At 38.2% G+C, this 12,483-nt stretch overlaps 1 protein-coding gene across 1 annotated transcript in view; it reads left to right on the top strand.

Annotated features, from left to right (window-relative positions):
• Positions 1-12,483, top strand: part of SNTB2 (syntrophin beta 2) — a 105,978-nt gene that overhangs the window by 58,201 nt on the left and 35,294 nt on the right. Inside the window, exon 3 of the mRNA XM_080827666.1 lies at positions 5,903-6,113. Within this exon, the coding sequence (XP_080683792.1) occupies positions 5,903-6,113 (211 nt within the window). The remainder of the gene's footprint in view (positions 1-5,902; positions 6,114-12,483) is intronic.

Genomic DNA, 12,483 nt, shown 5'->3' with positions numbered 1-12,483 from the left:
CGCTATGCTCCTTGATATTTACCCGTAAGGAGTTGAAAACTTATGTTCACACAAAGACCTGCACACAAATGTTTATAGAAACTTTATTCATAATTGCCAAAACTTGAAAGCAGCCACGAAGTCTTTCAGTAGGTGAATGAATAAAAAACTGGTACATCCTGACAATGAAATATTATTCATTGATAAAAAGAAAGGAGCTCTCACTCAGAAAACTATAGAGTACTCACAAAAGTAATTGAGGAAGACACAAAGAAACGGAAAAATGTTCCATGCTTATGGATTGGAAGAACAAATATTGTTAAAATGTCTATGCTACCTAGAGCGATCTACACATTCAATCCAATCCCTATCAAAATACCAGCAACTTTTTTCACAGAACTGAAACAAATAATCCTAAAATTTGTATGGAACTAGAAAAGACCCTGGACAGCCAAAGGAATGTTGAAAAAGAAAACTAAAACTGGTGGCATCACAATTCCAGACTTCATGCTCTATTACAAAGCTGTCATCATGAAGACAGTATGGTACAGGCACAAAAACAGACACACAGATCAATGGAACAGAATAGAGAACCCAGAATTGGACCCTCAACTTTATGGTCAACTCATCTTTGACAAAGCAGGAAAGAATATCCAATGGAAAAAAGTCTCTTCAACAAATGTTATTGGGAAAATTGGACAGCCACATGCAGAAGAATGAAACTGGACCATTTCCTTATACCACATATGAAAATAGACTTAAAATGGATGAAAGACCTCAGTGTGAGACAGGAATCCACCAAAATCCTGGAGGAGAACACAGACAGCAACCTCTTCGACCTCAGCAGCAGCAACCTTCCTAGACATGTCTCTAAAGGCAAGGGAAACAAATGCAAAAATGAATTATTGGGACTTCATCAAGAAAAAAATTTTGCACAGCAAAGGAAATAGTTAACAAAACCAAAAGATACCCAACAGAATGGAAGAAGATATTTGCAAATGACATATCAGATAAAGAGCTAGTATCCAAAATTTATAAAGAACTTAGCAAACTTAGCACCCAAAGAACAAATAATCCAGTCAAGAAATGGGCAAGAAGACATGAACAGACATTTCTGCAAAGAAGACATCCAAAGGGCCAACAGACACATGAAAAAGTGTTCAACATCAGCAGCAAGGAAATACAAATCAAAACCACAATGAGTTACCACCTCACACCAGTGAGAATGGCTAAAATTATCAAGTCAGGAAATAACAGATGTTGATGAGGATGCAGGGAAAGGGGAACTCTCATCCGCTGTCAGTGGGAATGCAAGCTGGTGCAGCCACTGTGGAAAACAGTATAGAGGCTCCTCAAAAAGGTGAAAATAGAGCTACCCTACGACCCAGCAATTGCACTACTGGGTGTTTACCCCAAAGATACAAATGTAGTGATCTGAAGGGGCATGTGCACCCCAGTGTTTATAGTAGCAATATCCACAATAGCCAAACTGTGGAAACAGCCCAGATATCCATTGACAGGTGAATGTATAAAGAAGATATGGTATACACATACACAGACAATGGAATATTATGCAGCCATCAAGAAAGGAAATCTTGCCATTTTCAACAATATGTATGGAACTAGAGGGTATTATGTAAGCAAAATAAGTCAATATGAGAAAGATAATTATCATATGATCTCACTGATATGTGGAATTTAAGAAACAAGGCAGAGGATCATAGGGGAAGAGAGGGGAAAAGTGAAACAAGATGAAACCAGAGAGGGAGACAAACCATAAGAGACTCTTAATCATAGGAAACAAACTGAGGGTTGCTGGAGGGGAGAGGTGGGGAGGAATGGGGTAAATGGGTGATGGACATTGGGGAGGATACGTGTTGTAATGAGCACTGGGTATTATATAAGACTGAAGAATCACAGACCTATACCTCTGAAACCAATAATACATTATAGGTTAATTAATTGAATTTAAATTTTTTTTTAATTTTTTAAAAAATTTTTATTTATGTATTTGACAGAGCGAGAGATATCACAAGTAGTCAGAGAGGCAGGCAGAGAGATGGGGAAGCAGGCTCCCTGCTGAGCAGAGAGCCCGACTGAGCAGGGCTCAATCCCAGGACTCTGAGACTATGACCCGAGCCAAAGGCAGAGGTTTAACCCACTGCGCCACCCAGGTGCCCCTGAATTTAAATTTAAAAAATAATAAATAGTAGATCTTTAAAAAAAAAAAAGAAGAAGAAGAAGAAGGAAAAGAAATGAGCTCTCAAGCTACAGAAGACATGGAGGAAACTTAAAAGCGTATTGCTAAGTGAAAGAAGCCAGTCTCAAAAAGCGACATACTGTATGATTCCATGGAGATAGGAAAATGATTAGTGGTTGCCAGGCATCAGGGCCAGGGCCTGAGTGATGGGGAAATCAATAGGTGGAGCATGGAGGATTTTTAGAGCAGTGAAATTATGATTCTATAGAGTACAGTAATGGTAAATATATGGCATACATTTGTCAAAACTCAGAATATACAACACAAAGAGTGAACTGGGATTTTAGGTAATAATATTGTATTAGTATTGGCTGGCTCACCAGTTGTAACAAATGGACCACACCAGTGCAAGATGTTAATAATAGGGTGTATTATGGTGGGACAGTGTGGGGTGTTTGGAGGTTCTCTCTACTTCTTACTCAGTTTTTTTTTTTGTAAACCTAATACTGGTAAAAGAAAGAGTCTATTAAGTTTTTTTAAAAATCCCCTTTAAGTGTTTTTAGTGGGATTTCAGAAAGAAGTAGATGAAATGTGTGTACTCAATTGCTGTGTTATATAGGAAGTTCTAGAAATAGTGGAAATACTTTTTCTTTTAAGAGTAGTATAAATAATAGGGGCACGTGGGTGGCTCAGTTGGTTGGGTAACTGCTTTCAGTTCAGGTCATTGGTCCCACATTGGGCTACCCCTGCTCTTCGGGGAGCCTGCTTCCTCCTCTTTCTCTCTGCCTGCCTCTCTGCCTACCTGTGATCTCTGTCTGTCAAATAAATAAATAAAATCTTTAAAAAAAAAAAGAATAGTATGATAAAATAACATAGAGGACAAATTAAAAGTTAATATGAATATTAAGTGATTTGTTTATCTTTCTCTTTCTACCTTTGCTGCGCTTTTAGGATGGAGAAATTCCTCCTGTGGAGGAGTCTGTCCTATTGGTGAACTCTGTGTAGTTTCATTCTTGGGTCCAATTAGATTTCCCCAGGCCATATCTCTTCCTACTGTAATCCATCTTACATCCCAACGTAAGATTATTTCCAATTTATATTACAACTTTTATTTGTGGTAAAAGACACATAACATAAAATTTACCATCTTAACCATTTTTAAGTGTATAGCTAAGTAGTATTAAGTATATTTGTACAACAATCTCAAGAAATTTTTCATCTTGCAAAACTAAAACCCTGTACCCATTAAACAACTCCCCATTCCCCTGTCCTCCCAACCCCTGGCAACTGCCACTCTAGTTTTTGTTTCTATGAGTTTGAATACTCTAGATACTTCATATAAGTTGACTCACACAATATTCTCCTTTAGTGACTCGCTTGTTTCACTTACCATAATGTCTTTAAAGTTCATCCATGTTGTAGCATGTGTCAGAATTTCCTTCCTTTTTAAGGCTGCATAATATTCAGTTCTTTGTATAATACCACAATTTGTTTATCCATTCCATCAGTGGACATTTAGGTGGTTTTTACCTTTTTTTTTAGAGGGGTCGGAGAGGGAGAGAGAGAATCTTAAACAAATTTCGCACCCTGTGGGGCGCCTGGGTGGCTCAGTGGGTTAAGCTGCTGCCTTCGGCTCGGGTCATGATCTCAGGGTCCTGGGATCGAGGCCCACATCGGGCTGTCTGCTCAGCGGGGAGCCTGCTTCCTTCTCTCTCTCTCTGCCTGCCTCTCTGCCTACTTGTGATCTGTCTGTCAAATAAATAAATAAAATCTTAAAAAAAAAATTTCGCACCCTGCACAGAAGAACAAAACAAAAGCAAATAGCTCAAATTGCTTACGACTTGCTATCTAAAGATTTTTTTCAGGGATGGCTGGGTGGCTCAGTCGGTTGGGTGGCTGCCTTCTGCTCGGGTCATGACCCCAGGGTCCTAGAGTCAAGTCCCATGTTGGGCTCCTTGCTCACCCTCTGCCTGTTCTGCCTGCTGCCCCCCTGTTTGTGCTCTCTCTCTCTCACTCTCTGACAATTGATAAATAAAATCTTTAAAAAATAAATAAAATAATATTTCTGACTAAGATGGCCTTCAGACTATTCCCAGATCTTATTTTATGTTGTGACTATTTTCTAGAATTTCTTGGCCTTTTGGCTATTTCCCTAGAACTTTGAAGGCATATAAAACATGGATAGACTGGTGGCTAGCCTTTCAGGTAGCTAGGTGACTAATTCAAGTGGGAGGGCAGGTGACTAGATAGGTGAGTTGATAAGTATGAGGTAGATGTGTTTATAACCCGTTTCAAAGCATTGACACTACCTGGGCAAGTATGCCTCGAGGTGGAGAGGCCTCCCTTGCAGTCCTGCTTTGCTCCTACCACCTTGCCTCCTTTAGACAAGAACTTCATAGTAGTTATTACAGTCCTTTCTTTATAGGAGCACTTTTTGTAACTGGTAATTATATTGTTGAATTTCTGCCTTCCCTATTGGACAATAGGTCCAATGAGGATATAGACTATTTTTTTTTCTATCTCCACTGTATCTCCAATGTCAGTGTCTCACTGTAGCTGGCATATAGTAGGTGCTCAATAAATGTTTACTTAAGAAAGGATAGATTGACCAGAGCTGAAATGATGATGAATATTTGCCATACTAATACAGTACATTGAAATACTTGGAATCTTAAAGGGCTTAGACAAGTGGCAAAAGAAAGGTGTGCAGGCTTCAAGGCCGGCACGCTAGTATGCATGTAAACTGCGTATCTTTGACAGGTGCTGCAGGTGCTCATGACAGTGTGTCAAGGCAGCAAAATCTCTCCTCAGAAAGATGAAAAAATAAAAAGATCTGTACCTGGTCAGTGGCAATTTGTCAGTTTCTAGCCAACCATGAAAAACACTCTTAAGAATTTTATCTTTTTTCCTTTTTGAAAAACGTGTATGTTCACTGTTAGAACACAGAAGTGTATGTATATTATTCACTTATTTTTGACTTTTTAAACTCATCTCGGCAAAAACTTTGACTGAAACAGAAAACGGCACCCAGTAAATTGCTTTCTAAAATTTGTTTAGTGTACTTATAAAGAAATTTAGCAAATTCCTAAAGGTGACTTTTGAAGTTTGGATTGTTCTCAGTGGAGCATTAACAAATAACAGTCATAGAGCTGAAGATTTCTTAAGTCTTTTTCTACTATGACTCAGTGGATGATTTAATCACATGTTACCCAGGCCCTAAAAAACAAGTTTCAGAGTTTCATGAAGAGTCATATTTGTCAATTATTTTCTCTTTTCTTTATTCCACTTGGTGGAAATTTCAGTTCACTATTTGGCAGATACATTTATTTACCTAGCAATACCTTATACCCGAATTTTCTAAGTACTTAAAAAAGTATCAGTTCCTTCTTTACAATGTGCCTGTGACATTCAACAAGCACGCTTTCCATTTCTTTGACATGGAAATTAAAGCAAAGTGAGGCGTTTTACTATAGACCATACAATAGGTTCCTTCATTTTAGGTCATTACATTAACACACTGAAACAGCAGACCCCGCAGTTAGTCTTTCTGATGATTATCTTTCCATATGTGGTTTTCTCTGAAATTGGGCCCTAAGGAATTAAGAGAAAGTATCTCTATTCTGGAATGTAAAATTAAAATAGATTCCCAGTTATGTATGTTACACTCTGGCAAGTTTGATGACTTCTGATCTAGCTTACTTTTTTTTTTCTTTTTCCACACAGATTGATAGAACTACATTCTCCTGATAGCAGGAACACGTTGATCCTGCGCTGCAAGGATACAGCCACAGCACACTCCTGGTTCGTAGCTATCCACACCAACATAATGGCTCTCCTCCCACAGGTATTGGCTGAACTCAATGCCATGCTTGGTGCAACCAGTACAGCAGGAAGCAGCAAGGAGGTCAAGCACATTGCCTGGCTGGCAGAACAGGTAGGTTGAGAGGCAGGGCAAGGTCTCACTGGGTCACCATTCAGAGCCAAGGTGGTTCCCCCATTTCATATATCTATAATATTTATCATGCAGTCAGGTCCTAGATATCTAGCTTGCACATCTTTTGTTTGTTGTTCTTGTGTTTCTCCTCCCTACCATTTAGTTATTTGTTGCTAATTATCACCTCTACCAGAAGAACTGTGTATCACGATAATCATCATTACAACATAACTAAAAAGAGATTCCTATTACCATCTCTGTCCTTAAAGACAGAGGATAATTTTCATAATTTTATAATAGGTTCAGCAAACATTTTCTGCAAAGGGCCAGATAATGTCACAACTACTTTGCAGTTGCAGCAAGAGAACAGTGGCAGGCAGTATGAAAATGCAGAGGTGTGGCTGTATTTCAATAAAACTTTATTTATAAAAACAGGTACTAGGCTGCATTTGGCCCATAGGTCATAGTTTCACAATCCCTGTTCTAGTCTGCTGTCAGTTTCAGGGACAGAAAGCTTACTCTCCTGTTCTGGGAAAAGTATAAAATATACAAAATATTTTACAAGACATTAGCCAAATGTATATTTGTCTTCCACAACTGAAAAATGAAAAGAGGAGAAACAAAACTTAAGTAGACATTGGGTGAAAGGAAAGGAAGAACTTAATGCAAGTTAGTTTGAATCCCATTTTGACAAAAGGGAAACCTTGAGTGTATATGGTGTTATAATACATCCTGTTTCTTTTGGGTCCTTCACTGTCAGCTATGGCACCAGGAGTTGAAAAAAGAAGACTGAACAAAGGGTTCCAGGATGAGTGTTCAAAGGTGTAGTTCTGGCTTGTACTGCTCTCAGATCTTCATAAAGTTTCCTTCATCTCTTTGAATCCTACTTCCCTCATGTGTGTCCAAGGGGGCAGGGATTATGTCAGTATCAGCCTAGGAATATTTCGTTCTTTTGTTTTTGTTTTGTTTTAACTACAGTTTGTGAGGTCTAGCCCCTTACCCCCATCCCATGCCCCACCTCATGCCCTACCTCAACAGAGTTCTGATTTGATAGATCTGTAGTGGGGTCTAGCAGTCTTGTTTTAGTTGTTTATCTAAACAACTAATTTTAGTTTTTTATCATTGTTCCTAAACTTTTAAAAGTTTTTTTATTTTAGTTCCAGCATAGTTAACATACAGTGTTATATTAGTTTCAGCTGTACGATATGGTGATTCAACAGTTCTTATGTTAGTCATTGCTCATCACGGTAAGTCTACTCTTTAAACCCCATCACCTATTTCACCCATCCCGCTATCCACCTCCTTTCTGATAACTATCAGTTTTTTCAATATAGTTAAGAGTCTGTTTCCTGGAAAATTAATAACTATTATTCTTAAACTGTTTCAAAAAATGGAAACGGAAGGAAAACTTCCAAATTCACTCTATGAGACCAGCATTACCCTGATACCAAAACTAGATAAAGACACCAAAAAAAGAGAACTATAGGCTAATATTCCTGATGACCGTAGATGAAAAATTCTCAAAAAAAAAAAAAATACTACCAAACCAAATTCAAAAATACATTTAAAAAAATTCATCTCAATCAAGTGGGATGTAGTCCTGGGTTACAAGCGTGATTTGATTGACAAATCAATCAATGTCATACTCACCTGAATAGGAGAATGGATAAGAACCATATGATCATTTCAGTAGATGCAGAAAAAGCACTTGACAATGTATAACATCCATTCATGATAAAGTCTCTTGACAAAATAGGTTTAGAGGGAAATACATCGACATAATAAAGACTGGATTTGAAAGACCCACAGCAAACATCATACTCAAAGGATGTCCATTCTCATCACTTTTACTTAGCATAGTACCAGAAGTCCTAGCCATAGCAATCAGACACCTAAAAGAAATAAGAGATCTGAATTGGTAGGGAAGAAGTAAAACTTTCAGTATTTGTGGATGACATGATACTCTATATGGAAAGCCTAAAAGACTCCACCAAAAAACTGCTAGAACTGGTGAATGAATTCAGTAAAATCCACAGGATACAAAATTAGTGCACAGAAATCTGCTGCACTTCTATACACTAAAAATGAAGCAGCAGAAAGATAAATTAAGAAAAAAATCCCAGGGGCTCCTGGGTGGCTCAGTGGGTTAAAGCCTTTACCTTCGGCTCAGGTCATGATCCCAGGGTCCTGGGATTGAGCCCCGCATCGGGCTCTCTGCTCAGCGGGGAGCCTGCTTCCTCCTCTCTCTGCCTACTTGTGATCTCTGTCTGTCAAATAAATAAATAAAATCTTTAAAAAAAATCCCATTTACAATTGCCTCCAAAATATTAAGATATCTAGGAATAAACCAAACCCAAGAGGTGAAAGCCCTGTACTCAGAAAACTATAAAATACTGATGAAAGAGATTGAAGATGACAAAGAAATTGAAAAACATACCATGCTCATGGATTTGAAATATAAATACTGTTAAAATGTCTATACTGGGCACCTGGGTGGCTCAGGTCATGATCCCAGAGTCCTGGAATCGAGTCCCGCATCGGGCTCTCTGCTCAGTGGGGAGCCTGCTTCTCCCCCTCTCCCTCTCTCTCTGCCTGCCTCTCCACCTACTTGTGATCTCTGTCTGTCAAATAAATAAATAAAATCTTTAAAAAAAAATGTCTATACTATCCAAAACATTCTACACATTTAGTATAGTCCCTATTAGAATACCAACAGTATTTTTACAGAACTAGAACAAAGAACACCAAAATTTGTGTGGAACTGCAGTAGACCCCAGAGAGCCAAAGCAATCTTGAAAAAGAAAGGCAAAGCCAGAGGCATCATAATTCTCAACTTCAAAGTGTATTATAAAACTGTAGTAATCAGTATAGTATGGTACTGACTCAAAAATAGACATAGATCAATGGAAGAGAATAGAAAATCCAGACGTGGGCGCCTGGGTGGCTCAGTGGGTTAGGCCGCTGCCTTCGGCTCAGGTCGTGATCCCGGGATCCTGGGATTGAGTCCCGCGTGGGGCTCCTTGCTCGGTGGGGAGCCTGCTTCTCTCTCTGCCTCTGCCTGCAGCTCTGCCTGCAGCTCTGCCTGCTTGTGTTCTCTCTCTGACAAATAAATAAATAAAATCTTAAAAAAAAAAAGAAAGAAAGAAAATCCAGATGTAAACCCACAATTACATGGTCAATTAATCTTCAGCAAAGGAAGAAGGAATATAAAACGGGAAAAAGAATGTCTCTACAACAAATGGTGCTGGGAAAACTGGACAGCTATATGCAAAAGAATGAAACTGGACCACTTTTTTGCACCATACACAAAAATAAAGTCAAAATTGATTAAAGACCTAAATGTGAGGGATTCCTGGGTGCCTCAGTCAGTTAAGCGGCTGCCTTCGGCTCAGGTCATGATCCCAAGGTCCTGGGATCGAGTCCTGCATCAGGGACCCTGCTTCTCCCTCTGCCTGCCACTCGCCCTGCTTGTGTTCTCTCTCTCTCTCTCTCTCTGACAAATAAATAAATAAATAAATCTTTAAAAAAAAAAAAAAAAGATCTAAATGTGAGACCTAAAACCATCAAAGTTCTAGAAGAGAACACAGGCAGTACTTTCTGAGGCAATCGTCTTTTCCTGAAGCAAGGGAAATAAAAGCAAAAATAAACTATTGGGACTTCATCAAAATAAAAAACTTACACACAGTGAAAGAAGCAGTCAACAAAACTAAAAGGCAGTCTACTGAATGGAAGAAGATATTTGCAAATGACATATTTGATAAAGGTTTAGCCAAAATATATAAAGAACTTCTACAACTCAGCTCCCCCCAAAAACACAAGAAGCAAGTGTTGGCAAGGATATGGAGAAAATAGAACCCTTATGCACTGTTGGTGGGAATGCAAATGGTGCAACCACTGTGGAAAGTAGTGGGTAGATTCCTCATAAAATTAAAAAATAGAACTGCCTTATGATCCAGTAATCGCACTACTGGGTATTTTACCCAAGGAATATAAGAACACTAATTTGAAGGGTTACATGCACCCTTATGTTTATTGCAGCATTATTTACAATAGCCAAGTTATAGAAGCATCCCAAGTGTCCAATGACTGATGATAAAGATGTTGTATATATATACAATGGAATATTATTCAGCTATAAAAAAGAATGAAATCTTGACATTTACAACAATACAGATAGGGCTAGACAGTATAATGCCAAGTGAAATAAGTCAGTCAGAGAAAAATACCACATGATTCACTCAAATGTGGCATTTAAGAAACAAAACAAACAAACAAAAAACAAGCAAAGGGAAAATATAAGAGAGAAACAAATCAAGAAACACACTCTTAACTATAGAGAACAAACTTAATGGTTACCAGAGGGGAGATGAGTGGAGGGATGAGTTGAATGGGTGGTGGGGATTAAGGAGTACACTTGTTGTGATGATTACCAGGTGATATATGGAATTGTTGAATCATTATATTGTGCGCCTGAAACTAATGTGTCACTGTATGTTAACTCACTGGAATTAAAATAGAATTAAAAAAATACAATTTTTATCCTCGTTAAAACGTTTGTTTCTTATTTTGCCTTTTTTTTCTTTGTTCATTTGTTTTATTTCTTAAATTCCACATATGAATGAAATCATATGGTATGTCTTTCTGTGACTGATGTATTTCACTTAGCATTATACTCCAGTTCCATCCCTGTTGCTGCAAATGGCAAAATTCCATTCTTTTTATGGCTGAATAATACTCATTGTGCATCCACATCTTTTTTTTTTTTAAGGTTTTATTTTTAAGTAATCTCTACACCCAGTGTGGGGCTCGGACTTACAACCCTCAAAGATCAAGAGTCACATGCTTGAGCACCTGGGTGGCTCAGTTGGTTGAACCTCTGCCTTTAGCTCGGGTCATGATCTCAGGGTCCTGGGATTGAGCCCCTCATTGGGCTCTCTGCTTAGTAGGGAGCATGCTTCTCCCTCTCACTTTGCCTGCCTCTCTGCCTACTTGTGATTTCCCTCTCTGTCGAATAAATGAATAAAATCTTAAAAAAAAAAAAAAAAGAGTCACATGCTCCACTGACTGAGCCATTCTGGTGCCCCTATACCAGATTTTCTTTATTTCATCATCTATGGATAGACACTTGGGCTGCTTTCACAGTTAGGCTATTGTAAATAATGCTGCTGTAAGTGGAGGGGTGTATTTATTGTTTCAAATTAGTATTTTTGTATTCTTTGGCTATTCTTTAAAGATTTTATTTATTTATTCGACAAACAGAGATCACAAGTAGGCAGAGAGGCAGGCAGAGAGAGAGAGAGGAGTAAGCAGGTTCCCAGCCGAACAGAGAGTCCGATGCGGGGCTCGATCCCAGGACCCTGATATCATGACCTGAGCTGAAGACAGAGGCTTTAACCCACTGAGCCATCCAGGCGCCGCTTCTTTGGGTATTCGTACCCAGTAGTTTGATTACTGGATTTTAGAGTAGTTCTATTTTCAATTTTCTTTGGAAACTCCATACTACCTTCCCCAGTGACTACACCAGTTTGCATTCCTGCCAACAGTGTAAGAAGGTTCTTTTCTCTCCACATCCTTGCCAACACCTGTTGTTTCTTGTATTTTTTTTATTGTAGCCATTCTGACAGGTTGATTTGTATTTTCCTGATGATGAGTGATGTTGAGTGTCTTTTTGTGTCTATTGGCGATCTGGATGTCTTCTGTATAAAAATGTTTGTTCACGTCTTCTGTCAAGTTTTTAATTGGATTATTTGTTTTTTGGGTATCGAGTTATATAAGTTCATTATTTCTAAATTTTTATATGCTACTTGAAAAACTCAACTGAGTGGTAATTGTGCTATGCTTTCAGCAATGTTAGAAATCCTCATGATCTTAAAAGGTAATACATTTATTCACAGGGTTCTCAGGTCAGGATAAAAAGTTAATAGGTGGAAAATCTTACTCTCCTTTTTGTCCCCCATGAACCGAGTTCCCACCCCTTTTCCCTAAAGGGGTAATCACTTTCACTCCTTTCTAGTGAATCTTTTGAAAGTTTCTTTATGCAAATAGAAGCAAATATGAACCCATATTCTTTTTCTCTTTTATAAAAGAAGACAGCATATTATGCATACTACTTTATACCTTGCTGTTTTTTTCATTAAACAATATATTCTGGAGATCTTTCTATATCAGTGCAGAGAAAGCATTCTTTTTTTTTTTTTTTTTACAACTATATGTGTTTCCATTGTGTGGTCATAATTAAATAAGCACTCCTCCCAGTTTTGTTGTTATAATCTTTTGCCCTTATAAAGGATGGTGTGGTGAATGATCTTGTAATTTGTCCTTTTACACACGTGCTATCCAAACTCTTTAGTTTCCAAGTTCAGGTAGACCA

This window comes from Martes martes (genome assembly GCF_963455335.1).
Source record: "Martes martes genome assembly, chromosome: 17".
Classification (NCBI taxonomy): domain Eukaryota; kingdom Metazoa; phylum Chordata; class Mammalia; order Carnivora; family Mustelidae; genus Martes; species Martes martes.
Note: the sequence above shows the minus strand (reverse complement) of the source record. Positions and strands in the feature narration are given on the sequence as shown.